The sequence below is a fragment of the Papio anubis genome, chromosome 13, assembly GCF_008728515.1.
Source record: "Papio anubis isolate 15944 chromosome 13, Panubis1.0, whole genome shotgun sequence".
Lineage (NCBI taxonomy): Eukaryota > Metazoa > Chordata > Mammalia > Primates > Cercopithecidae > Papio > Papio anubis.
In genome coordinates this window covers 103226780-103250407 of record NC_044988.1, presented here as the reverse complement: position 1 = coordinate 103250407, position 23628 = coordinate 103226780, and the positions used below count along the sequence as shown (strand labels likewise).

Genomic DNA, 23628 nt, shown 5'->3' with positions numbered 1-23628 from the left:
GGGAGCGCTAGCCCGGCAGGGTGGCTCCCGCATCTTTTGCTAATAAATATCAAAAGGCTTTAAAAACGTGCAAGCCACATTAATTTACAGTGTTAGGAGTCTGTGGAGAGGGGGGGACTGGTCGGGGCCTTGAGGGGCTGCTCTGGGGACTGTTTACATGGATGTGTTGAGTGTGAAATTCACCTACTGTGAGGAAAGCACGATTTTAAAGTTCAGTTAAAATGTGCTTGCCCTTGGCCATTGTTTGCATTCCTAGGCCAGGAAGGTGAACCGTTTCCAAAATGTCACAACAGAGCTTGCTTTCCCCAAAGCAGAACTGATGGAGGACTACTAATGAGGTGGGAGAGGCCAGGCACCAGTGAGGTAGGAGGTGGACTCCACTCTGGAGGCCCCGCTTGGACACCAGACCAGAGGACTAGCTAAAACAGGGAGAGGTGGGAAGCCCCCTTCCATAAGACAGACCCACCAGTGCGCCATGTAAGTTTACCATTGCCATGGCAACACCCAAAAGTTACCACCCTTTTTCCATGATGAAAACCCAGAAATTACTGCTCTTTTTCTAGAAATTTCTGCATACTCTGGTCCCTTAATTTGCATATAATTAAAAGTGGGTATAACTAGGACTGCAGCCCTGCCTTTGAGCTGCTCTTTTGAGCACAGTATCTATGGGGTAGCCCTGCTTCAAAAGGGCTATGCTGTGCTGTACACAGTCACAGGGCTGCACACTCTGACCACTGCTATGTCAATCAAAGTTGCGGTCTAACACCACCTGCTCCCTCTTGAATTCTTTCCTGGGTGAAGCCAAGAACCCTCCCAGGCTAAGGCCCTGTTTGGGGGCTTATCTGTTCTGCATCACAGGAGCCAAAGGAAACTATGCTCCCTGTGAGGGAGAAGGAGCCCTGCCTTGCCCCACACCCAGGAACCCTGCCTCGACCCTCCCAGGCTCAGAGGGGTTGAAAGGGGTCGGGTGGGGGTTGGTGGGCAAGGAAGGTAGAAATTCACTTTTCACTTTAGAAATCTCTGCACTGGGCCGGGCACAGCTGTAATCCCAGCACTTTGGGAGGCCGAGGCGGGCAGATCACGAGGTCAGGAGATCGAGACCATCCTGGTTAACACGGTGAAACCCCATCTCTACTAAAAAATACAAAAAATTAGCCGGGCGTGGTGGCAGGCGCCTGTAGTCCCAGCTACTCAGGAGGCTGAGGCAGGAGAATGATGTGAACCCGGGAGGCAGAGCTTGCAGTGAGCCGAGATTGCGCCACTGCACTCTGGCCTGGGCGACAGAGCAAGACTCCATCTCAAAAAAAAAAAAAAATACAAAAGAAAGAAAGAAATCTCTGCACTGCTTGAATTTTTACAACAATTGGGTATTATTTTCAGACTTAAAAAACTAAAGAATTGAAAAGAAACCCATCACTCTAGGTAAATGGTTATAGGTAGGAGCGAAGGTTTGCACACAAGAATGTATAATGTTCACAACAGGAAGATGTGTTCAGGCAACCTAGACATCAAAGGAGAGGGGTCTGATTAAATAAATTATGGTACACATCTGTAAGAGACCTGGGATAATGTTTGGGATATATTATTACATAAAGAGCAGGTAAATCCTGCACTAACCCTAGGAAGAAAAAAGAAAGGCTGGACGCAGTGGCTCACGCCTGTAATCCCAGCACTTTGGGAGGCCGAGGCAGGTGGATCACCTGAAGTCAGGAGTTCAAGACCAGCCTGACCAACATGGAGAAACCCCGTCTCTACTAAAAATACGAAAATAGCTGGGCATGGTGGCTCATGCCTGTAATCCCAGCTACTCGGGAGTCTGAGGCAGGAGAATCACTTGAACCTGGGAGGCGGAGGTTGCGGTGAGCTGAGATCGCGCCATTGCACTCCAGCTTGGGCAACAAGAGCGAAACTCCGCCTCAAAAAAAAAAAAAGAAAAAGAAAAAAGAAATAGCAGGTAACAAAGCAATGAACAGCATAATCACAATTTTCCTTTAATTCAGGGATCCAAACTAAATCCCAATTTTGCAAATAAAAAATATGTGCGTGTGTGTAAAGAAAAGACTGAAATTAAATACAAAATGTGAAGAGACATTATCTCTAAATGGTGGGATTTGAGATAGTTTTTACAGACTGCTTTTTCTTTACCTGAATTTTCTACAGAAGTTACTTTCTACCTGCTAAAGGTGTTTTGCTCGTCTTTTGGAAAAAAAGTTTCTTTAATCAAACAGTATCAGGTTCCCCTGTCCTCACACCCACCCTTCTGAGTCTGTTGGGGTGAGGGGTACAGGCTCCTCTGGCGAAACTCTACAAGGACCCACTGCTTGCCAAGACCACCTCCATCCTAGGTACCCAGGTCAGCTCCTTGCCAGAGCCTGGGGACAGCTGGTGGGGCTGCATACCTGTGCCCGATCTCATGGGCAATGGTGACTCCCAGGTCGAAGCCAGTGTCCTCGGTAATGAGGCAGCTCCAGGTTGGGGAGCAGGCACCACCCAGCTGGGTGACTCCCCGCACCTGCCGGTTACCATCAGGCAACTCCAGGTCAAACCTCGGTGAGAGAAAAGTCACTTGGGTGGTGCCAAGGCACGTGGCTGCCCCAGGATCACCTTTGCAGAGGGCAGGAGGCCGAGGGTGCAGCCTTCCCAGGCTGGCTGACCAGCGCCCATCAGAAAGCTCAGCTACCTCGGCCGGGCGCGGTGGCTCAAGCCTGTAATCCCAGCACTTTGGGAGGCCGAGACGGGCGGATCACGAGGTCACGAGATCGAGACCATCCTGGCGAACACGGTAAAACCCCGTCTCTACTAAAAAAATACAAAAAAACTAGCCGGGCGAGGTGGCGGGCGCCTGTAGTCCCAGCTACTCCGGAGGCTGAGGCAGGAGAATGGCGGGAACCCGGGAGGCGGAGCTTGCAGTGAGCTGAGATCCGGCCACAGCACTCCAGCCTGGGTGACAGAGCAAGACTCCGTCTCAAAAAAAAAAAAAAAAAGAAAGCTCGGCTACCTCGTGATATAGAGGACCAGGTCAGCGTGGCCAGGATCCGTGTCGTCCTCGGGGTTGATGGTCCGGCTCCACCCACAGACGCTCAGCAGGGACGAGGTAAGGTTGGCTGTGATATTTGGAGCACCCTGCAGATCCACAGCAAAGCCTGCGTTAGGACACCCCAACCAGGCATGGTGCTGACTGCAGTCAGTGTGTTTCCCGGTTAGTCCTCATAACAACCCTCTGACTAGCCCATGTTAGGGGTGAGACAACTGAGGCTCAGAGAAGTAGTCAGGCAGCCTGTGCTGAGTGCTGGATAGAGCTGCGAGGGCAGCTGGTCCGTCTGGCTGAATGTGTTCTGTGACCCATGCTGCTTGGGGCATCCAGGACAAGAGGTTAAAGAGGATGGGGATGCGATGACTTGGGCTTCCCGCCCTGTATAGCGTGCTGAGCTCCAGCTCCATGCCTACCTCAGGCTCTGTCAGAATGACCATCTTCACCAGGTGCACCCGAAACTGAGCCCCCAGGGACGGGTCCCGAAGCAGTTCTGCCCCCTGTGGAAGGGCAAATGAGAGAGGTAACCTGTCGGGAGGGCATTGCCAGCCCCAGGCAGCTGCTGACTCCCAGGGGCCCCCGGGGTGCGAAGGGCTGGAGAGCATGTGTGGGAAGCATGGGTGGGAAGCGGGGGCTCCTAAAATGCGATGCACAGTCAGCCGTGCCTCTGCTGCTCCTCAGCTCATGGCTCAGGAAGGCCAACTAACGCAAGGAAAACAAACTCCAAAGTAAGGGGATGAGAGCACACAGACAGTCATGAGTTGGATATTCCGGTCAAATGCTGCTCCTCTCAGACCACAGATTCCTCTCAGATTACAGGAGCCTGCCATCATGCCCAGATAATTTTTGTATTTTTAGTAGATACGGGGTTTCACCATGTTAGCCAGGCTGGTCTCGAACTCCTGACTTCAGGTGATGCACCCGCCTTGGCCTCCCAAAGTGCTGGGATTATAGGCGTGAGCCACTGCGCCCGGCCTTGTTTGTCTTTCTGAGACGGCCGATAGTGGGGTAGAGCTTCCCTGCCCACCCTTCACTTTCAAGTGAAGGGGGGCTGCAGGGATTCAGGTGCTAGCAAGAAATGAAGGTGGCCATCTCCTTTGCCAGCAGTCTCTGTTTAGACTTCAGACTGGTGACCTGTCCTCGCCACCCTGAGTAGGGGACGAGAGAAGGAGAGAGGGCAGGGTTGGGGTACAGAGGGCAGTGTGAGCAGCCCACACCCCGTTTGCCAGGGTTGTGTTAGCTGAGCCTCCTGGGGGTCAAATGGATACTGAGGAAGAGGCCAGGCTTGAAGGTGGCCCCAGACGAAGGGATTTGAGTAGCGAGAGGCTGCAGGGTGTGCGTGTGCTATGGAGCTGAGAGGGGGTGTGGGACCTCACCCACCTCCACCCAGGGGAGGGAGGGAGAAGAGGAAGAGCCCCGAGCCATTCTACCTGAGTTTAACCCACTGTATTCAGACCACCAGATACACTAGCCCACAGACACTGGTCACCAGCCCTGGCCATGGGGACCTGCACAGGCCAGCGCCATCCCTGGAGGTCGCTCCCGTGGGGGCACTCACGATGTTGAGGTTGGTGAGCACGTAGCGCTCTGTGTCCTCCTGGTGAGCCTGGAAGACATCGGGGCCCACGGCCACCAGCAGCTCCAGGTGTAGGATGCTGCCTGCAGCCCGCCTCTGCCTCTGCCTCTGCCTCTGCCTCTGGAAGCCGGGGGAGGGAGGGTGGCCTGGAGGGGCAGGGGAGAGCAGAGGGCAATGGTTCTAGAAAGCAAGTAGTGGAAAGCTAACAGGAGAGAGGCTGGCGGGTCTTGGAAGGATGGCCTTCCGAAGTCAAGACATTGTGTGTCACCCCACCCCAAGAGCTGGACCCCATTAGTGACTGGGCATGCAAAGGGCAGGGCCCAGGAGGAGCTGTTGGGCTACGGCGTCCTTTAGGTCACCCCATCAAGACAAGCTTCCTACTGCCCTGGTGGCTCTGCCCAAAGGGGAAAGCCCCTGCCCTGCCTCCTGGACCCTGCTCTGGGCACAGGTGTTTCATGAGTAACATCATGGACCGCAACAGGAAACTGAACACAAGTGGAACCCGGTGGTCTCTTGGGAAGCAGGGGCCCAGGCCAGCCCTCATGGTCCCCTCCCAAGGGAGCCCTTAGAGGGCCAGGGACCCTGGGCAATGATCTCCCAGTCCCTCAGGAGCGGCGGAGCTAGAAGGACCCAGGCTATGGGATACCCAGACAGCATCAGCTGCATCCAGCCCCCCAGGATGGCCCCAGGCACTGGTCAGTGTGCATCTGGCCTAGACCACAAAGAACCAGGTCACAAGGTGGGCCTTGCCCTCCCATTCCCCCGACCACTAGCCCACCTGCCTCTGGCCCCCATCAGCCGTTAGTCAAGTTGTCAATGGCCCTACTGGGAAGGGGGCTCACACCCGGAGACGGTCACACACAGGGCCTGTGGGCAACGGGGACAGGCCTTTATCATAAGGAAATCCATGGCCTTAGGAGGGAGCCTGAGCCAGCACCTATCTTGTTTCCCACAGAAGGAATAAATATTTACATCCACAGCCAGAAACCCCAAGAGCTCCTGAAAACCAGCCAGCTCAGCAGAGGCCATGGGGCAGAAGGGGCCAGCCAATCGGTGACCGTTCCCTTGTGACATTTAACAGAAGCTAGGGTTAGAACCCTGGCCTGGCTGGAACATCCAGACCAGTTTTTATCAACTTGGCAGGAAGTAACAGAGTTAATTAACAGGGGTGACAGCAGCTTCTCTGACCTTCTCCTGCCAGATCCACCAAAAATCCCAGACCACTGACTCAATGGTGAGATACCCCTTGAAAGTCCTGAGAAACTTCCCTGGGAGAGAAGACACCAGGACAAGTACCTTTTAAGGGAGCACCAGAGCTCAAGTAAGAAGACACAGCCTGTGGCTCCAATGCCTGAAAGAAAGCCAGGAGCAAAAGGGAGTGGATGGGGCTGGGTGCAGTGGCTCACGCCTGTAATCCTAACACTTGGAGAGACTGGCAGAGGTGGGAGGGGGATCACTTGATCCGGGGCTGAGACCAGCTGGCAAAATCCACCCGGCCGCGCAAAATCCGCCACTTGCGAGAATCAACAGGCAAAACACGGCGGCTTGCGACGCTTGCCCGGCAGCGGCGGCATTTCCGGCAGATCGCGCATTCCAGAGAAGAGCAACCCACATAGTTTGGGACAAACTAGTATCTGTCTGTTCAGCTTCACTGGATGAGCAGGTCGTACTGAGACACCGACTCCCTCTTCAGTGAGCACACTTCATCCCCCAAAACCCCAAGTGCAGACTTCCCTGCCCAGCGCAAACCCCAGAGCTGATGTAGTCAGCTGTTTGGCACTCCCCTCGCCCCAGGTAGGTCAGAATACCCCACCAAGAGGCTCCCACAATACCCCCGCTCCTGCAAATGCGCCCACCTGCTGGAAATGGGAGGGTCCCCAGCAGCCCAGGAGAAAGCCACAGGCAAGGATTCCGGCCACACAGAGGGAAGGGCATCTTGCCCGGGGGTGACGCTGGCGCATCCTCAGGAGAGCCAGCCTGCAGAGTGGAGCGGAGTGAGAGGGGGCCTTGGTGACTGGGAATCTGGCCAGCGTGGAATGGACAGGCCTGCTTGCTGGGCGGGACGATTAGGCAGTGTTTACTCTTGGAAGCTTCCTGCCAGGGCAGGGGCCGTGGCTAGGGTGGGCGGCCTGCAGCTCCTCCTGCTGCAGCCTGGACCTTGCTCTAAGATGGCTGCAGTTCAGGGTACCCTGCAGCCCAGTCCTGCACTCCAGAGAGCTCTCCGGATGTGCACACCCACCTCCTCAGAGGAGGCCTAGCCATCTAGAAGGGACACTGGACCAGAAACCCGCAGACGGGGGTTCACGAGGATGCCAGGACCTTGGGCTGGCTCTCTCTCTGGGGTCCCCGCTCCCATCTGACAGATGAAAGGCTGTGCAAAAGACATCGCGGTTCTGGCTCAACTCTCCGCCTACTCTGTGCCTGTGCCTGATGGGGAGAGTCGCAGAAGCAGGCTGCATAGCACCAGATCTCGGCATCATCACAAACCGCCTGGCAATCCCCCTCACCTCCTGGAAGGCTCTCTTCACATGCTCCAAACCACTCTTTTACACCCCTCACACCCACACAGCCGCACAAGCTGATGACCATCAGGGGGATACACCTTGTGTTTCCACCCCTCAAAGTGTAGCCTCTCTCCTCCTCTGCAATCAGGGAGGACGCACCTACACTCCCTGCCAGGCCCTGGCTCTGGATCCCTTCCCAGCTCTCTTCTCCTGCATCGTTAGTTTCTGTCCCTCTGCTAGAGCCATTCATTCATTCCTTCAGCCAACAAATGTTTCACTGAGCCCCTGAAACAGGCCAGGCTCTGTGCTAGACACCAGGAAAGCAGCCACGAGCCAGGCAGACAGCAGCGTCAGCCTCTCACAGCTTAAATTCTAGGAAAGAGAGCCAGACAGCACAGTTGCTAGACAAACACGTGTTGTGTATGTAGTCTGTTCAAAGGTGGTAAGTGTCATGGAGAAAAATACAGCAGAATAAAGGAATGGGGGGCTGGAGGGGAGGGTGTGCTTCTATGCAGGAACGTAAGGAGGCTCTTGGAGAAGGGGGCATGCTTAGATGTCGAGATCCTAGTACCTGGCTCACCCCATCAGCATACATGACTCTGCTGTCTCTTTTTTGGTTTTTGTTTTTTGAGACAGAGTCTTGCTGTGTCACCCAGGCTGGAGTGCACTGGCACGATCTCAGCTCACTGCAGCCTCCATCACCCAGGTTCAAGTGATTCTCCTGCCTCAGCCTCCCTCGTGGCTGGGATTACAGGTGCCTGCCACCACGCCTGGCTAGTTATTGTATATTTAGTAGAGGTGGGGTTTTGCCATGTTGGCCAAGCTGGTCTCAAACTCCTGACCTCAGGTGAGCTGACCGCCTCGGCCTCCCAAAGTGCTGGGATTACAGGCATGAGCCCCACCACATCCAGGCACTCTGGTGTCTCTTGCTTACAATCAACAACCTCCCCTTGACCCGCACTGTCCTCCCACCATAGCCCTGTTTCTGCCTTTCTTTAAGAACTTGGAAACATTATTTTCAGTAGCTATCTCCACTTCCTTGCCTCCAATTCCCATATCCCACTGAAATTAATCTTTAAAAGGTCACCAATAACTTTGTGAACCCTGAAAGAGCTAATCCTTCATGATGGTTCCCAAGTCACTAACTGGGTCTAAATTCAAAGTAGGACCTAGAAGCCATTTGCTGACTAGGGTCACACACACATTCTGCATTCCTGGAAAGCCCCCACTCTCGCTTACCTCTGGGATGGTTTCATAGCTGTCTGTTCCTATTTATGCCACCAGAATCAACCCATCGACTGTGACCCACATCAACCAATCTGAGCTCAGCAAGTATTAACCAGTGAGAACTAAGCAAGTGTGCCTTCCTCATTTGCTTAAGTGGACCAAAGTGGGAACCTGAGCAGAAGTTCTCTACAAAAGACAACCTCTTTCTTCGTTCTCTGGAATGCACCTTTGCACAGAAGGCTGCATCGCCCTGGTTTGTAAACTGCTGGAACAAAGTTTTTTTTCCTTTTTTAAAAAGAAAACCCGGGCCGGGTGCGGTGGCTCATGCCTGTAATCCCAGCACTTTGGGAGGCTGAGGCAGGCAGATCACAAGGTCAGGAGTTTGAGATCAGCCTGGCCAGCATAGTGAAACCCCATCTCTACTAAAAATACAAAAATTAGGCCAGGTGTGGTGGCTCACGCCTGTAATCCCAACACTTCGGGAGGCCTAGGCAGGTGGATCACCTGAGGTCTAGAGATCGAGACCAGCCTGGCCAACATGGAGAAACCCGATCTCTACTAAAAGTACAAAATTATTCGGGCATGGTGGCACATGCCTGTAATCCCAGCTACTTGGGAGGCTGAGGCAGAAGAGTCACTTGAACCTGGGAGGTGGAGGTTGCGGTGAGCCGAGATTGCGCCATTGCACTCCAGCCTGGGTGACAAAGCAAAACTTCATCTAAAAAAAAAAGATACAAAAATTAGCCAGGCATGGTGGCGTGCACCTGTAGTCCCAGCTACTCAGGAGGCTGAGGCAGAAGAATTGCTTGAACCCAGGAGGTGGAGATTGTGGTGAACTGATACCACACCACTGCACTCCAGCCTGGGTAGCAGAGCAAGACTCCGTCTCAAAAAAAAAAAGAAAAAAAAAGAAAATCCTTTTCAGTGGACTTGTTGACAATCTCAGTGCCATATCTGGTTCCCATCTCTCTGTCCTCGTCTTTCTCAGCCTCTCAGCAGCATCTGATGTGGTTTATTCTCCCCCTGGATTCTCTAATGCCACTCATATCCACCTCTCCTCCCACAACATTGACTGCTCCCCCTCAGCCTCCTCTGCTGCTTCGCCCCTGGAGAGCCCCAAGCACCTGTTATCTGGCCTTAGCCCTTCACTCCCTATAGTGGTACTCTCTCCTTGGATGAACTAACCCAGGCTCATGGTTTCAACACTAATTATATGCTGACAATTTCCAAACTACATCTCCAGCACTGACCCTTCCCTAAGCTTAGGAATCTTAGATCCTGCTGCTGATTAGACATGTCTGTTGGTGACTGCCCATTCAAACTCAGCAAGTGTGAAAAGGAGCTCATGGCTCCGCTCCCATACTTCACCCTGCCTCCCGCAGACATTTATTGAGATGATAAATGGCCACACCCAGTTGCTCAGACCAAAATCCTAGGAGCCTCACTTCCCTGTTACTCCATCAACCTTTGCCTGTTACACATGCACATCAAATCTATCCACTCCCAGCTGAGCACAGTGGCTCACACCTGTAATACTAGCACTTTGGGAGGCCAAGGCAGATGGATCACTTGAGGTCAGGAGTTTGAGACAGCCTGGCCAACATGGCGAAACCCCAGGTCTACTAAAAATACAAAAATGAGCAGAGCATGGTAGCGTGCACCTGTAATCCCAGCTACTCAGGAGGCTGAGGCAGGGGAATCACTTGAACCCAGGAGACAGAGGTTAAGGGAGGAGACCACCCCTCATATTGTCTTATGCCCAATTTCTGCTTCCAAAGAAAGAAGTAAAAACTAAAAGGTAGAAATAAAATCCACAGGCAGACAGCCTGGCGCTGCGCCCTGGGCCTGGTTAAAGATCGACCCCTGACCTAACTGGTTATGTTATCTATAGATTTCAGACGTATGGAAAAGCATTGTGAAAATCCCTGTCCTGTTCTGTTGCTTTCTGATTACCGGTGCATGCAGCCCCGAGTCACGTGCCCCCTGCTTGCTCAATCATCACGACCCTCTCACACGGACCCCTTTAGAGTTGTAAGCCCTTAAAAGGGACAGGAATTGCACACTCGGGGAGCTCGGTTTTTGGAGACCTGAGTCTGCAGATGCTCCCAGCTAAATAAAGCCCTTTCCTTCTACAATTCAGTGTCTGAGGGTTTCTTGTCTGCGGCTCCTCCTGCTTCACAGTAAACTGGCGGGAACTCCTCCCCGTGCCTGGGCCTCAGTTTCCCCACTGTATATAGAAGATGAGCCGCTGTGAGGCTAAGCGTGGAGCAGCCCAAGGCGGGAAAGGCCCGAGAGTCCAGGACGCAGTCCAGGGACCAAGCCCGGCTCTCACTAGCCCAACCGCCCAGTGCCCCCACGCGCTGCTGCCCCACCCGGTGCTACACACACAGCGGCCCACCAGTTCCCTTGTGGCGTCCGCATCTCTCATCCCCATCCCGGATCTTGGGGAGGTCCTCGGCTTGCCCATTCAAACTCGAGGTCGATGACCCCGGATGCCGCTGGCTAAGACGGCGGCCCAAGTCCGGTGCGGGCGAACCGCCCAGGCTGCGCGGAACCAGAGGCGGGGGCAGGGTTTCCAGCCGGTTGCGGAGAGACGAGCACTTCCGGGAACTGGAGCGTGCGCCCTGAGGCATGCTGGACGCGTGCGGGGTCTCTTCCGGAGCCTTTTCCTGGGCCGGGTCGCTGCCGTGAGTGTGTTTCGGCCTGGCCTGGGCAGGCCCTTGTGCTGCCGCGGCGGCGGGCCCGGGGAGGCCAGGGTCTCGGGTGGCCGCCGGCCCAGGCGCTGGACCGCAGCAGGATGGTGAAGGCGAAGGTCCCCGCCTCCAGGCGCGCCCCGAGCAGCCCGGTGGCTAAGCCGGGTCCTGTCAAGACGCTCACTCGGAAGAAAAACAAGAAGAAAAAAAGATTTTGGAAAAGCAAGGCGCAGGAAGTAAGCAAGAAGCCAGGAAGCGGCCCCGGTGTTGTGGTGCGACCTCCAAAGGCACCAGAAGACTTTTCTCAAAACTGGAAGGCGCTGCAAGAGGTGAGGCTTGAGCGGGCCCGGGCGGAGCCCTGCGCAGCTCATTCCCGCAGAACGCGACGGAGGGAAAGACTTGGGTAGCCCCAAAAAGGACCTGTAAAGGCAGATTTGAATCGAAATCTTGTAAACATCTTTTCACAAGAAAGGTGGCCTGTTGAGGAAGGTCTCGAACTTGTTTGCATAAAATTGATGAATTATTTCAAGTACAAAAAAGCAGAGATAAACCCTTGTACCTTTTGCATAATGAACTAACTGGAATAGGTTTTACAAAGAGAAATTTAGCTTGAAATCCCGAAAGCAGCCCGGGCGCGGGGCCTCACGCCTGTAATCCCAGCACTTTGGAAGGCCGAGGCGGGCGGATCCCCCGAGGTCAAGAGTTCGAGACCAGCCCGGCCAACATGGTGAACACCCATGTCTACTAAACAAATACAAAAAATATTAGCTTGGTGTGATGGCGCGCGCCAGCGCAGCTACTCGGGGAGGCTGAGGCAGAAGAATCGCTTGAACCCGGGAGGCAGAGGCTGTAGTAAGCCGAGATCATGTCACTGCACTCCAGCCTGGGCAACAGAGTGAAACTCCGTCTCAAAAAAAAAAAATCCCGAAACCAGATGAACCACCCAAGGACAGCAAAAAGAACACACTCGTGGCTGGGCCCGGCAGCTCACGCCTGTAATCCCAGCACTTTGGGAGGCCGAGGGGGGCAGATCACCTGAGGTCAGGAGTTGGAGACCAGCCTGGCCAATATGGTGAAACCCTGTCTCTACTAGAAATACCAAAAAATTAGCTGGGCATGGTGGCGCGCGCCTGTAGTCCCAGCTACTAGGGAGGCTGAGACAGGAGAATCACTTGAACCCGGGAGGCAGAGGTGCAGTGAGCGGAGAATGTGCCACAGCACTCCAGCCTGGGCGACAGTGAGACTCCATCTCAAACAACAACAAAAGAACACGCTGGTCTGTGTAGCAAGACAGGGAGAAAGAAGATCCCTGTATATAGGTGAAAAGCAGATAGCAGACATGTGATAGAGAGGGTTCTAGCAACACTTACGGTCTTGAAATAAATATTAATTGAGCTCCTAAAATGTGCACTCTGCCATGTGCTCTATGCCATGTGTGTTGCAATCCCCACAATAAGACTGTGAGGTGGACACTTTCATCATCAAATTCTCACTCTGCTAGTTCATTCGAGGGCTGGTTGTTTTAAAAGAGCCTAGCACCTTTCTTGCTCTCTGACCATGCGACACACCTGCTCCCCCTTCACCTTACACCATGATGGGAAGCTTCCTGCGGCCTCACCAGAAGCAGATGCTGGCACCATGCTTCTTGTACATCCTGCAAAACCATGAGCTAAATAAACCCGTTTTCTTTATAAATTACCAAACACAGGTATTCCTTTCTAGCAATGCACAATGAGCTAATACAGATGGGGTTTCACTTTGTTGCCCAGGCTGGTCTTCAACTCCTGGTTCAAGCACTCCTCCCACCTCAGCCTCCCCGAATGCTTCTTGAACCTCCTAATACTCTGCACAATATCTCAGTGCAGGCTTTCCTAATGATTTTCCTGTATTGACACACGGGACCAGTCAAATTCCCATGGGCAGCCTCAGGGTTCTGTGGGATTTCTTGAACACCAACTCTTCTCCCAAGGAAGAAGAGCAAAATAAGTGAATGGAAGGGATGTTTGCTGTAGGGAAACTTTTGAGTTTTTTCTAATTCATCCAAGAAAGTCAGCCCTTCAGTTCTTTACCTATCACGGGAACAGGTAAGTAACACCCGCCTCATCATCGCACTGTGGTGGAGCCCACTGCAGCTGGGGATTTGAACACAGGGAGGAAGCTAGGCTCTAAGACCGCAGGAGCCTCTGCTTGGGTGACGGCCAAGCTGTGGCTGCCAGCAGTTCTTCAGCCACTCCAGCTGGACAGAAGCTGTTCTTTTTGTTTATCACACCGCCCACCTCCCTGAGACCTTCACAGCAGTAGCAAACCAGGGAATCTTGTAAAAAAAGAAAAAAAAAAAAAAAGGTGATTTCTGTGTAGCGGGGTGTTGGCCCAAGCTGTGAGGGAAGTTAACTCCAAAATTCTTTCTAGATAAACTAAAAAAGGGAAGTGGTCTGCGGTGTCCAGCCAGCCACTCAACAGGTACCTAAGGTGTGGAATGAGTTTGAAATTTTGTATGCCTGAAGGAGCAGGCGTAAAATGCATTATAATAAGATAAGCAAAGAAACAGCATTTCACCACAAGTGACTCATGAGAATGAGAAAGCTTTTTCCAAACCATTTGAAAATGAATTTCAGTGATGCGGATGGGAATTGTATAGACGTGATTAGTGTATATGTGTGTATATGCATACACACGTAAGTTTTTTTTTCAATCTGCTGTGTGTAATTTCCAAATTCAAATGTAGCATGTATTTTATTTTGGGTCCCAGTGGCTGCTGAAGCAGAAATCTCAGACCCCAGAAAAGCCTCTTGTCATCTCTCAGATGGGTTCCAAAAAGAAGCCCAAAATTATCCAGCAGAACAAAAAAGAGACCTCACCTCAAGTGAAGGGAGAGGAGATGCCAGCAGGAAAAGAGCAAGAGGCCAGCAGGGGCTCTGTTCCTTCAGGCTCCAAGATGGACGGGAAGGCGCCAGTACCTCGCAGCAAGGCCAGTGGAGCAGAGCACATTAAGAAAGGAACCAAGGAAAGGACAAATAGTGATATTGTTCCAGAACGGGGGGACATCAAGCATAAGAAGCGGAAAGCTGAGGAGGCAGCCCCGGCCCCACCCACCGAGTAAGTATCGGCCACCTCAGCTCTGAGAACTGAGGCGCAGCGACTTCACCAAGGCCTGCCTCCTTATGGAGGCTGGTGGCCTCACCGCAGTCTCGCCATTACCTTACCCTGATGTCGTCTGTTCCTTGTTTACTTGCTGTTACTTGTATTCCCCTAGAGTGTGGGCATGATAAGGCAGGGCCTGCTTCTTCCAGGCGTTGAGCAGAGCTCAGCATTTAGTGGGTGCCAGTACACGTGTGTGGAAGGAAAGCATGCTAAAGCCAGAAAGACCCGACTATGAGGCCTGTCCCTGCTTCTCACCAGTTGGGTGGCTTGGAGCAAGTTTCTGACGTCCTCTGTGCCTTGTGTTAGTCCTGGTGGCGTCACAAGGAGATTGCGAGGTTGGCTCTCTTGGCTCAGTGCCTGGTAATTACTTCAACACTGTGATGGAGCCAGGTGTGGTGCCTGTTGCCTGTGGTCCCAGCTCCTCAGGAGGCCGAGGTGGAAGGATCACTTGATCCCAGGAGGTCGAGGCTGCAGTGAGCTGTGATTGCACTTCTGCCTCCAGCCCGGGTGATGGAGCGAGACTCAAAAAAAAAAAAAGTTAAAAGAATAAACCCTGTGCTGGCCATCCACGTGGGGTGGACCAGGAGTCAGTGGCTATCTCTGAATGGTTCAACTGGAGGTGACGTGTTCGTAAGTCACAGCTGGCTTCGTGTTACCTGGGTGTTCAGGGCATGGTCGCTGACGGCTGAGGAAGGAGCCATTTGGGGGCCTCCCTGTGTTGTGCTAGGCAGGTTGTCTGGGATAGAGTTCAGTGAGGCGGGCCCGCTCTTTCCTCTTGAGGCTTATTGTCAAGTGCAGTAGACAGACTGTAACCACAGCTGTTGCCTAAGTGTGGTCAGGATAAATCTGGTGAGGAGAAGGTGTTGGGAGCCTGGGACACGGGGGACGTGTCCATTCAGTGGGTCCAGGAAGGGCTTTTCTAAGGAAATGACATTTAACCTTAGCCTAAGAGACAGATTCCCCAGGCAGGTGTTATGTACCTGCGTGAGCATCCGAGTATGGAGGGCAAAGGGTTCTGTGTTTCCATCTTACAGGCATCGTGTCTGTCTGTGTTTCCTAAGTGTTTGATAATGAACCTGTTCCTTTCATAATTAAAATGCTAGCACTCATTACACCTGGGCGGTGGGTTATATGTTTCTGTTTTATATTCTTTGTGCTTGTCTGTGTTCCTAAATCTTAAATAATGAGTGTATTTTCTAATTAGAAAAGAGATGAGGCCAGGCACTGTGGCTCACACCTGTAATCCCAGCTCTTTGGGAGGCCGAGGCGGGCGGATCACTTGAGGTCAGGAGTTCAAGACCAGCCTGGCCAACATGACGAAACCCCATATCTACTAAAAATACAAAAAATTAGCCAAGCGTGGTAGTGGGCGCCTGTAATCCCAGCTACTAGGGAGGCTGAGGCAAGAGAGTTGCTTGAACCTGGGAGGCAAAAGTTGCAGTGAGCCAAGATCGTGCCACTGCACTCCAGGCTGGGTGACCCAGTGAGACTCCATCTCAAAAAAAAAAAAAAAAAAGGAAAATGTCAAGATAATCAAAATAGCAGAAGCAGCAGGGCCACGGTCGGGGTGTCTGGGGCCAGCCTGTGGGAGAGGCAGGCTGTGCCATCGCCCCACTCACCTGCACAGTCAGCCGCACAGCCCCGCCCTGCCAGTTGCACTAGGCTCTTCTGGTGATCAGCTTGTTACCTTTGCCTTTTAGGGAAGACATCTGGTTTGACGACGTGGACCCGGCGGATATCGAAGCTGCCATAGGTCCAGAGGCGGCCAAGATAGCGAGGAAACAGTTGGGTCAGAGCGAGGGCAGCGTCAGCCTCAGCCTCGTGAAAGAGCAGGCCTTCGGCGGGTATGCTGGTCTCAGGGAGCGGGCTCTGCTGGGGATGCTTAGCCGTAGAGGGCGGGGCTTCTTCAAGGAAGAGGATACTTTCCTCTCCCCGAGGTGAATGGAGCAAGCACCTCCCAGGGTCCTGCTAAGAACCAGGAGCACACAGAGCTTGTCACGTGGGTGCAAATGAGTGCGGGGCAGAGAGCTTGCTGACACTTAGTCCGTGGATCCCTGGGGCTCTGACCTGGAGCCCTGTGTCCTGCCGTGTTTATTAAACTAGAGCCTTTGGTTACCCTTCAGCCTGACAAGAGCCTTAGCCTTGGACTGTGAGATGGTGGGCGTGGGCCCTAAGGGGGAGGACAGCGTGGCCGCCCGTGTGTCCATCGTGAACCAGTATGGGAAGTGCGTTTATGATAAGTACGTCAAACCAACCGAGCCCGTGACGGACTATAGGACAGCGGTCAGTGGGATTCGGCCTGAGAACCTCAAGCAGGGTATGTCATCTGCAGCTCAGGAACTTAGAAGGGAAAGTTGTAACTGGATGCATTTTCTCCCTTTTGTTCCCTTTTGCTTCTGAGACACTCACTGTAGCTAGTTTCGATGCGTCTTGTCTCCTCTTGGGGCGATGGGGTTTCAAATACAAAGGGCATCCTTAGACGGCTTTACACCCATTTCTGCCTTGCACTTCATTGCCTCCTGTCCACCGACTTGAAGACCAGGCCAGTAGCCGGGCATGGTGGCTCGTGCCTGTAGTCCCAGCTACTCAGGAGCCCAAGAAGGGAAGATTGCTTGAGCCCAGGAATTCAAGTCCAGCCTGGACGACATAGCGAGACCTTGTTTCTAAAAAAAATTTTTTTTTTTTTTGAGACGGAGTCTCGTTCTGTCACCCAGGCTGGAGTGCAGTGGCCGGATCTCAGCTCACTGCAAGCTCCGCCTCCCGGGTTCACGCCATTCTCCTGCCTCAGCCTCCCGAGTAGCTGGGACTACAGGTGCCCTCCACCTCGCCTGGCTATTTTTTTGTATTTTTTTAGTAGAGATGGGGTTTCACCGTGTTAGCCAGGATGGTCTCGATCTCCTGACCTCGTGATCCTCCCGTCTCGGCCTCCCAAAGTGCTGGGATTACAGGCTTGAGCCACCGCACCCAGCCTTTTTTTTTTTTTTTTTGAGATGGAGTTTTGCTGTTGTTGCCCAGGCTGAAGTGCAATAGCATAATCTCGGCTCACTGCAACCTCTGCCTCCTGGGTTCAAGCGATTCTCCTGCCTCAGCCTCCTGAGTAGCTGGAATTACAGGGATGTGCCACCACGCCCTACCAATTTTGTATTTACTAGAGACAGGGTTTCTTCATGTTGGTCAGGCTGGTCTCGAACTCCCAACCTCAGGTAATCTGCCCGCCTCGGCCTCCCAAAGTGCTGGGATTACAGGCATGAGCCACCGCGCCTGGCCTTCTAAAAGATGTTTTTAAAAAATTAGCTGGTCCTACTTGGCTCGGGCCACCCTTGGTCTAGTAAGCCCTGTTTGGGAGGTACAGGTGGGATTGGTGGTGGGGTGGTCCCCAAAAGCAGGCAGGGCTGCCTCTGGAGCCCAGGGTCTAGGGCAACACATCTGTGCCCGTTTTTGTGGGGGCAGTTTTGTTTTTATTTCCATTAGGAAAATTGTCAAGTAAATTATGAGGTTGAATAGGTAGAACCGCGCTGCCAGGCTGCTCTAAAAGTTTCTCAGTGCCTACACTCAACATATGCTCTCCTCCAGCCACGAGCCGACTTTGCAGACTGTGAGGAGCACTTTATTCCTCTCCTCAGAGGTGGTCCTCGCAGCCACCCCTGCCAGGGGCCCGCAAGGCACTTCTCCCAGGGGGGTGGGTGGGTGTGGTGGCTTCGAGTCACCCTCCGCAGTGGCATTGCTGGCCTGACCCTTTGTCTTAGGGCTGGCCAGAGGTGGGAGCGGGGCTGCCTCCTCTAAGAATGATGGTGATGTGTGTGTTGCAAAAAACCGCTGCTTTGTGTTGATTTTCCAGGAGAACAGCTTGAAGTTGTCCAGAAGGAAGTGGCAGAGATGCTGAAGGGCAGAATTCTAGTGGGACACGCTCTACATAATGACCTGAAGGTACTGGGTTCCCTCCCGGGGACTCGGCCTGCCCCTGCTCTGTGCGTGTTTCACTCACCCCCTTGTGCTGTGTTGTGGAGTTTTTTAAAATGGTTGGGTTTGTGCCCTGTGTTGGGAATACTTTGGTAATAATATCAGATACCACGTGCTGAGTTCTTACTGTGTTTTAGGAACCATGCGAGGCTCTTGTTTTGAGAGCCCCCAGCAAAACTGGGGTTCCCGTACCAGAGCAGCTGGCAATCCCACCCTAACAAGAAATGAAGGTGCTGATACCTCTTTTACCTGGAGGAGGGCCTAATGCCCAGTTGTCCTATCCGTGACCAGGGTCCCTCTGCAGGAAACTAGTTTATCCTGGCAGATGCCCTGTGGCCGGTGTTCAGGTTACGCCTGCCTGACCGTCACCCTGGCCCTGGGAGCTTGCCTTTGCCTTTGCCTTCTTCCTGGCATCCCAGGAAAATCCCGCCTGGGGCAGCCCCTGGCGGTTCAGATGGAAGGTGCAAATTCAGACACCAGCACTGTGGGAAACAAGGTCAAAGACATACACAGACCCTGGGCAGGGCAGGCCTCATGGGTGGGGAGGGCAGCCCGCCATCCCCTGGTCATCCGAGGCAGGAATGAAGAGTCAGGCAGAGCGAGTATGCGTGTATTTACAGGAGAACAGGGTGGGGGTCACTTTGAGTTTATGGCCAAATGCCTGGATGTTGGTTTAAAGGACACAGTGGGAACAGTGGGGAGGCCAGTCTGCTAGATGGGAGAGATACTTCTTAAGTTCTCACCTCTGCCCACCGGCTTGAAGCACTTGGGTGTGGTGAGGAGCTTGAAGCCGTTCAGAAGGAAGTGGCAGAGATGCTAATGGTCAAGCAGCAGCTTTTGCTGTGGTGCTCCCGTTATGGCACTATAGAGATCTCTTGACTCCATTAAAGATGCCAGAGGTGTTCACGCTTGTTTATAGAGGGTGAAACTGAGATGAGAACCACCCGGGCAATATCCTCACAGAAAGTCTTGTGTGCTCCTGTCATATTCCCTCAGAGACTGCCATTGTGGTAACTTGTCCTTCCCTCCTGACTCTGGCTCCATCCCTGGTAACTTGTGCAACACATGTTTAAGTCTTTCTTGAAGATTATGCTAAGGACCAGACACAGTGGCTCATGTCTATAATCGCAGGTTTTTGGGAGGCTGAGGCTGGAGGATTGCTTGAGGCCAGGAGTTAGAGACCAGCCTGAGTAACATAGGGAGACCCCATCTCTGTAAAAAATTTTTAGGCCGGGCGCTGTGGCTCACGCCTGTAATCCCAGCACTTTGGGAGGCCGAGGTGGGAGGATCACGAGGTCAGGAGATCGAGACCATCCTGGTCAACACGGTGAAACCCCGTCTCTACTAAAAATACAAAAAATTAGCCGGGCGCGGTGGCGGGTGCCTGTAGTCCCAGCTACTCGGGAGGCTGAGGCAGGAGAATGGCGTAAACCCGGGAGGCGGAGCTTGCAGTGAGCCGAGATTGCGCCACTGCACTCCAGCCTGGGAGACAGAGCGAGACTCCGTCTCAGAAAAAAAAAAAAAAAAAAAAAAAAAAAATTTTTAAATTAGCCAGGTGTGGTGGCGTGTGCCTGTTGCCCCAGCTACTCAGGAGGCTGGGGTGGAAGGATCAGTTGAGCCCAGGAGGTCAAGGCTGCGGGGAGCCATGATTATCCCATAGCACTGAAGCCCAGGTGACAGAGTGAGAGCCTATCAAAAAAAAAAAAAAAAAAAAAAAGAGGCTGGGTGCGGTGGCTCACGCCTGTAATCCCAGCACTTTGGGAGGCTGAGGCAAGAAGATCATGAGGTCAGAAGATCAAGACCATCCTGGCTAACATGGTGAAACCCCGTCTCTACTAAAAAATACAAAAAATTAGCCAGGCACGGTGGTGGGCGCCTGTAGTCCCAGCTACTCGGGAAGCTGAGGCAGGAGAATGGCGCGAACCCAGGAGGCGGTGCTTGCAGTGAGCCGAGATCGCGCCACTGCACTCCAGCCTGGAAAACAGAGCGAGACTCTTGTCTCAAAAAAAAAAAAAAAAAAAAAAGATTGCATGCTAAGATTGCAAGATGAGCTGTTATAATGTGTTGTTTCCAACTTCCTGATGTGCAGAACCAACTCAAAATACAAGTATAATATAGGAAAAAGTTGGTTGCTGGTTAATTGTTGACTGTTTTTCTCCTTCTTCCTTGATTTCAAGATTTTGTTTTTATTGTCTCTGACTGTTGGGCATCATGATGCTTAAGTCAGTGTGATAAATTTCCTCATGGAGTTTAAGTTCGTATCCATGCCTCGTTTCTGTGTGTGTGTGACATGCTTGGATTCCCTACAAGATGTTACTTGCAGGGCAGCCACGGTGGCTCACACCTGTAGTCCCACCACTTTGGGAGGCCGAGTCAGGTGGGTCACCTGAGGTCAGGAGTTCCGAGACCAGCCTGGCCAACATGGCAAAACCCTGTCTGTACTGAAAAATACAGAAATCAGCCAGGTGTGGTGGCGGGCACTTGTAATCCCAGCTACTCGGGAGGCTGAGGCAGGAGAATCACTTGAAACCTGGAGGCGGAGGTTGCAGTCAGCCAAGATTGAGCCACTGCATTCCAGCCTGGGTGACAGCAAGACTATGTCACACACACACAAAGATGTTACTTGTAAAAGGTGGCGGGGGGAGGGGGTTCTGCTACTATAAACCAAAAATGAAAATGATTATCATTATATTTTCTTTTTCTAGGTACTGTTTCTTGATCATCCAAAAAAGAAGATTCGAGACACACAGAAATATAAACCTTTCAAGAGTCAAGTAAAGGTACTTAAAATGAGTGTGACTCAAGATACCATATTTCTGTTTTGCTGGTCACTTCATTGTTTCTGGTCACTGGTGGCTGACTTGTTGGTTAAAGGGTTTTTGTTTTTCCTTTTAACCTTTAAAACTAGAAGGAATGTTTAAAAATAGAGTTCTGCTAATTGCTGACCTTAAAAATGATTGTAACAGAGGGCAAGTTATTTCCACTCTAACCTCTGAAACAGGGTCACTGACTAAGGGCCTGGTGCCACTGTCGTATCTACTCTAGAGGGTGCCAAGGGCACAGCTGTTCTTCATCCCCCCCCCCTTTCTTTTTTTTTAGTCAGGGTCTTGCTCTGTCACCCAGGCTGGAGTGCAGTGGCATGATCTCGGCTCACCGTAACTGCCGCCTCCCAGGCTCAGGCAGTCCTTCCACTTTAGCGTCTGAAATAGCTGGGACTGCAGGCATATGCCACCACCGCTGGCTGATTTTTTCATTTTTTTGTGGAGATAGGGTCTTGCTATGTTGCCCTAGCTGTTGTCAAACTCCTGGGCTCAAGTGATCTGCCCTCCTTGGCCTCCTAAGTGCTGAGATTACAAGTGAGAGTCACCGTGCCTGACCAGAGCTGTCCCTCTTGAAATAAGCAGGGAGGCCTCAAGATGGGCGATGGGGATGCTGACTCCTCCCCTGGCCCTCTCCCTTGATTGGCTGATGGGGTGCATCACCAGCCCATCATGTTATAAAGAGGTTGCAGCTGGTGGCTGCCACCCTAAGTGCCATGAGCACCTCCACTGAGGGGCAAACTGTAGGTCGCTTGGGTGAGGTTCAGTAGCCGACCCCTCCCTGCTGGCTGCAGTGATCCTGTGTGGGCAGAGCCTGCAGCGGCCCCCCCGCCTCTTCCCCCTTTGCAGAGTGGAAGGCCGTCTCTGCGACTACTTTCAGAGAAGATCCTTGGGCTCCAGGTCCAGCAGGCGGAGCACTGTTCGGTGAGTGTGTCCTGGGAGGCAGTCCATGGGGTTTGGGGTGGTTTCTCACCAGGAACCAGACATGAGTCACCTGACACAGACATGGGGGAGGAGGGGCCTGGGCACCTACTTTTCCTATGAGGCTATTGGTCAAAAAAAAAAAAAAAATGGCAGAGCAGAGTTATGGAATTTTGGTTAAGTTCTAAATATGCACATTTAACGAATTTAACACAACACAAAAGAACTGCATTCTCATTATTTGGAGAAAAAGTTGCCAAATAATTACAAAGCCCTCCCACCCCAGCCCTCCAGCCCTGCCCTGACCGGCCTGTTGAGCAGCTGGCTCCGCCTCTGTGGAGCAGTCACTCCCTGCAGCGTGGCCTCAGTGCTTTGGGCCCTTCGTGCCCGTCTGCTTGGTCCTTGTGCCCCGTGCCTGGCGCCCAGCCTGCCATCACCCTGCACTCAGAAACCTAAAAAGGCAGCGTGTTTGTTGCTTCTCCTCTTTCAGTTCCCCTTTCTTCTGAAAGGGGGGTCTGAGTCACAGAAGTGTGGGGACCATCAGGTCGTTGCTCCCTCTGCTTCTGTTGTGTCCTCCCTCCCCATCCTGGTGACATTTTTTGGCCGGGTCCACATCTCACTCAGTACATCCCTAGCAGAGTGGCTAGTGGGAGGGCTCAGTCATTGCGGGGTTGACCGTGGGCCGCAGCTATGCCTTGTCACCTGCTGGGATGTTTCGTGTCGTCTAGATTCAGGATGCCCAGGCAGCAATGAGGCTGTACGTCATGGTGAAGAAGGAGTGGGAGAGCATGGCCCGAGACAGGCGTCCCCTGCTGACCGCTCCAGACCACTGCAGTGACGACACCTAGCAGCCCTGCCCGGCTGCTGCTGCTGCCCCGCTACAGAGGCAATGTGACCAGTCACAGGGACAGATCACATCTCCCCACAGTGTCTACTCTGGTGAAACCTTTCCAGAATCATGGCAGAGGGGCATGGCGTGGTGCTACTGAGAACGTCCCCCTTCCTCTTGACTTTGTGGTCTGAGGCCTGGTCTTACTGTCCATGTGTATTTGGACCCGGATGGTCGGGGTGGGGAGCAGGGGCTGCCATGAGCATGCCTGGCCATGCTTTACGAACTGCTGACTGCCTGGCGAGGCGAAGATGGGGCCTGTGGGTCACCAGCTTGTACAGTGCTGTCACCGCCCATCTTCAGTGACCACTCACCCTGGGGTGAAGTGCTCAGCACCTTCCTCTTGGTGGGCCCCATTTTCCTCCTTTGTCTTAGGGGACATAACAAGCTCCACTGGGCTTGAGGGGCCCAGACCCGGTGTCTGCAGTCAGCTCCTGAGACACGGCTGGCCGGCACAGCAGGTGTTATATCAGGGGCTTCCTGTGGCCGTTTGGACTTTGAGTGTTTATCTAAATTGGCCCAGGGTTGGCTGGTGGGTCACCCAGCAGAGGCTTCTTCCCATAGTGCAAGGATGTGTCGCCTGGGCACGGTGACCGCGGTTATTCCTGGAGGTCGGCACATCTGCCGACCTTGGGCTGTTTGAGCTAGAGAAGCTATGTGACGCTAGCCAGTGGCTTGCTTGGCTAGGCCCCGGTTTGAGACTCCCCTGGGAACTAGAGTCAGGAACAGCCAGTGGCACTGACGAGGGGATGGAGTCCAAGGCGTTATTGGGCCACCTGACAGCTGGACAGAAAAGGTGCAGACGCACCGAGGACGTGATTTAAAATAAATGCAGATGTTTACTTTGAATGGAACCTATGGAGGCTC

The 23628-nt window shown here is 52.9% G+C and overlaps 2 protein-coding genes across 3 annotated transcripts in view; one reads left to right on the top strand and one right to left on the bottom strand.

The window, feature by feature from the left end:
- ADAMTS13 (ADAM metallopeptidase with thrombospondin type 1 motif 13) overlaps window positions 1–10967 on the bottom strand; it is a 42523-nt gene extending 31556 nt beyond the window's left edge. Inside the window, exons 1-7 of the mRNA XM_031654777.1 lie at window positions 10737–10967; window positions 6435–6584; window positions 5904–5995; window positions 4590–4753; window positions 3448–3531; window positions 2999–3123; window positions 2400–2546 (exon numbers count right to left, since the gene is read on the bottom strand). Coding sequence (XP_031510637.1) covers window positions 2400–2546; window positions 2999–3123; window positions 3448–3531; window positions 4590–4753; window positions 5904–5995; window positions 6435–6584; window positions 10737–10759 — 785 coding nt within the window. The 5' untranslated portion in view covers window positions 10760–10967. The remainder of the gene's footprint in view (window positions 1–2399; window positions 2547–2998; window positions 3124–3447; window positions 3532–4589; window positions 4754–5903; window positions 5996–6434; window positions 6585–10736) is intronic.
- Window positions 10890–23615, top strand: REXO4 (REX4 homolog, 3'-5' exonuclease). Of its 2 annotated transcripts, XM_003911141.3 has the most exons (8): window positions 10890–11360; window positions 13781–14127; window positions 15873–16016; window positions 16296–16489; window positions 18011–18099; window positions 20838–20912; window positions 21801–21875; window positions 22601–23615. In XM_003911141.3, the coding sequence occupies exons 1-8, from the start codon at window positions 11136–11138 to the stop codon at window positions 22718–22720; spliced, it is 1269 nt and encodes a 422-aa protein (XP_003911190.1). In that variant the 5' UTR covers window positions 10890–11135; the 3' UTR covers window positions 22721–23615. The 2 variants fall into 2 exon arrangements, with proteins under 2 accessions (XP_003911190.1, XP_009186183.1); XM_009187919.2 differs by lacking the exons at window positions 15873–16016; window positions 16296–16489 and having other exon boundaries at window positions 10940–11360; window positions 13959–14127.
- Window positions 23616–23628: the final 13 nt, after the last annotated feature.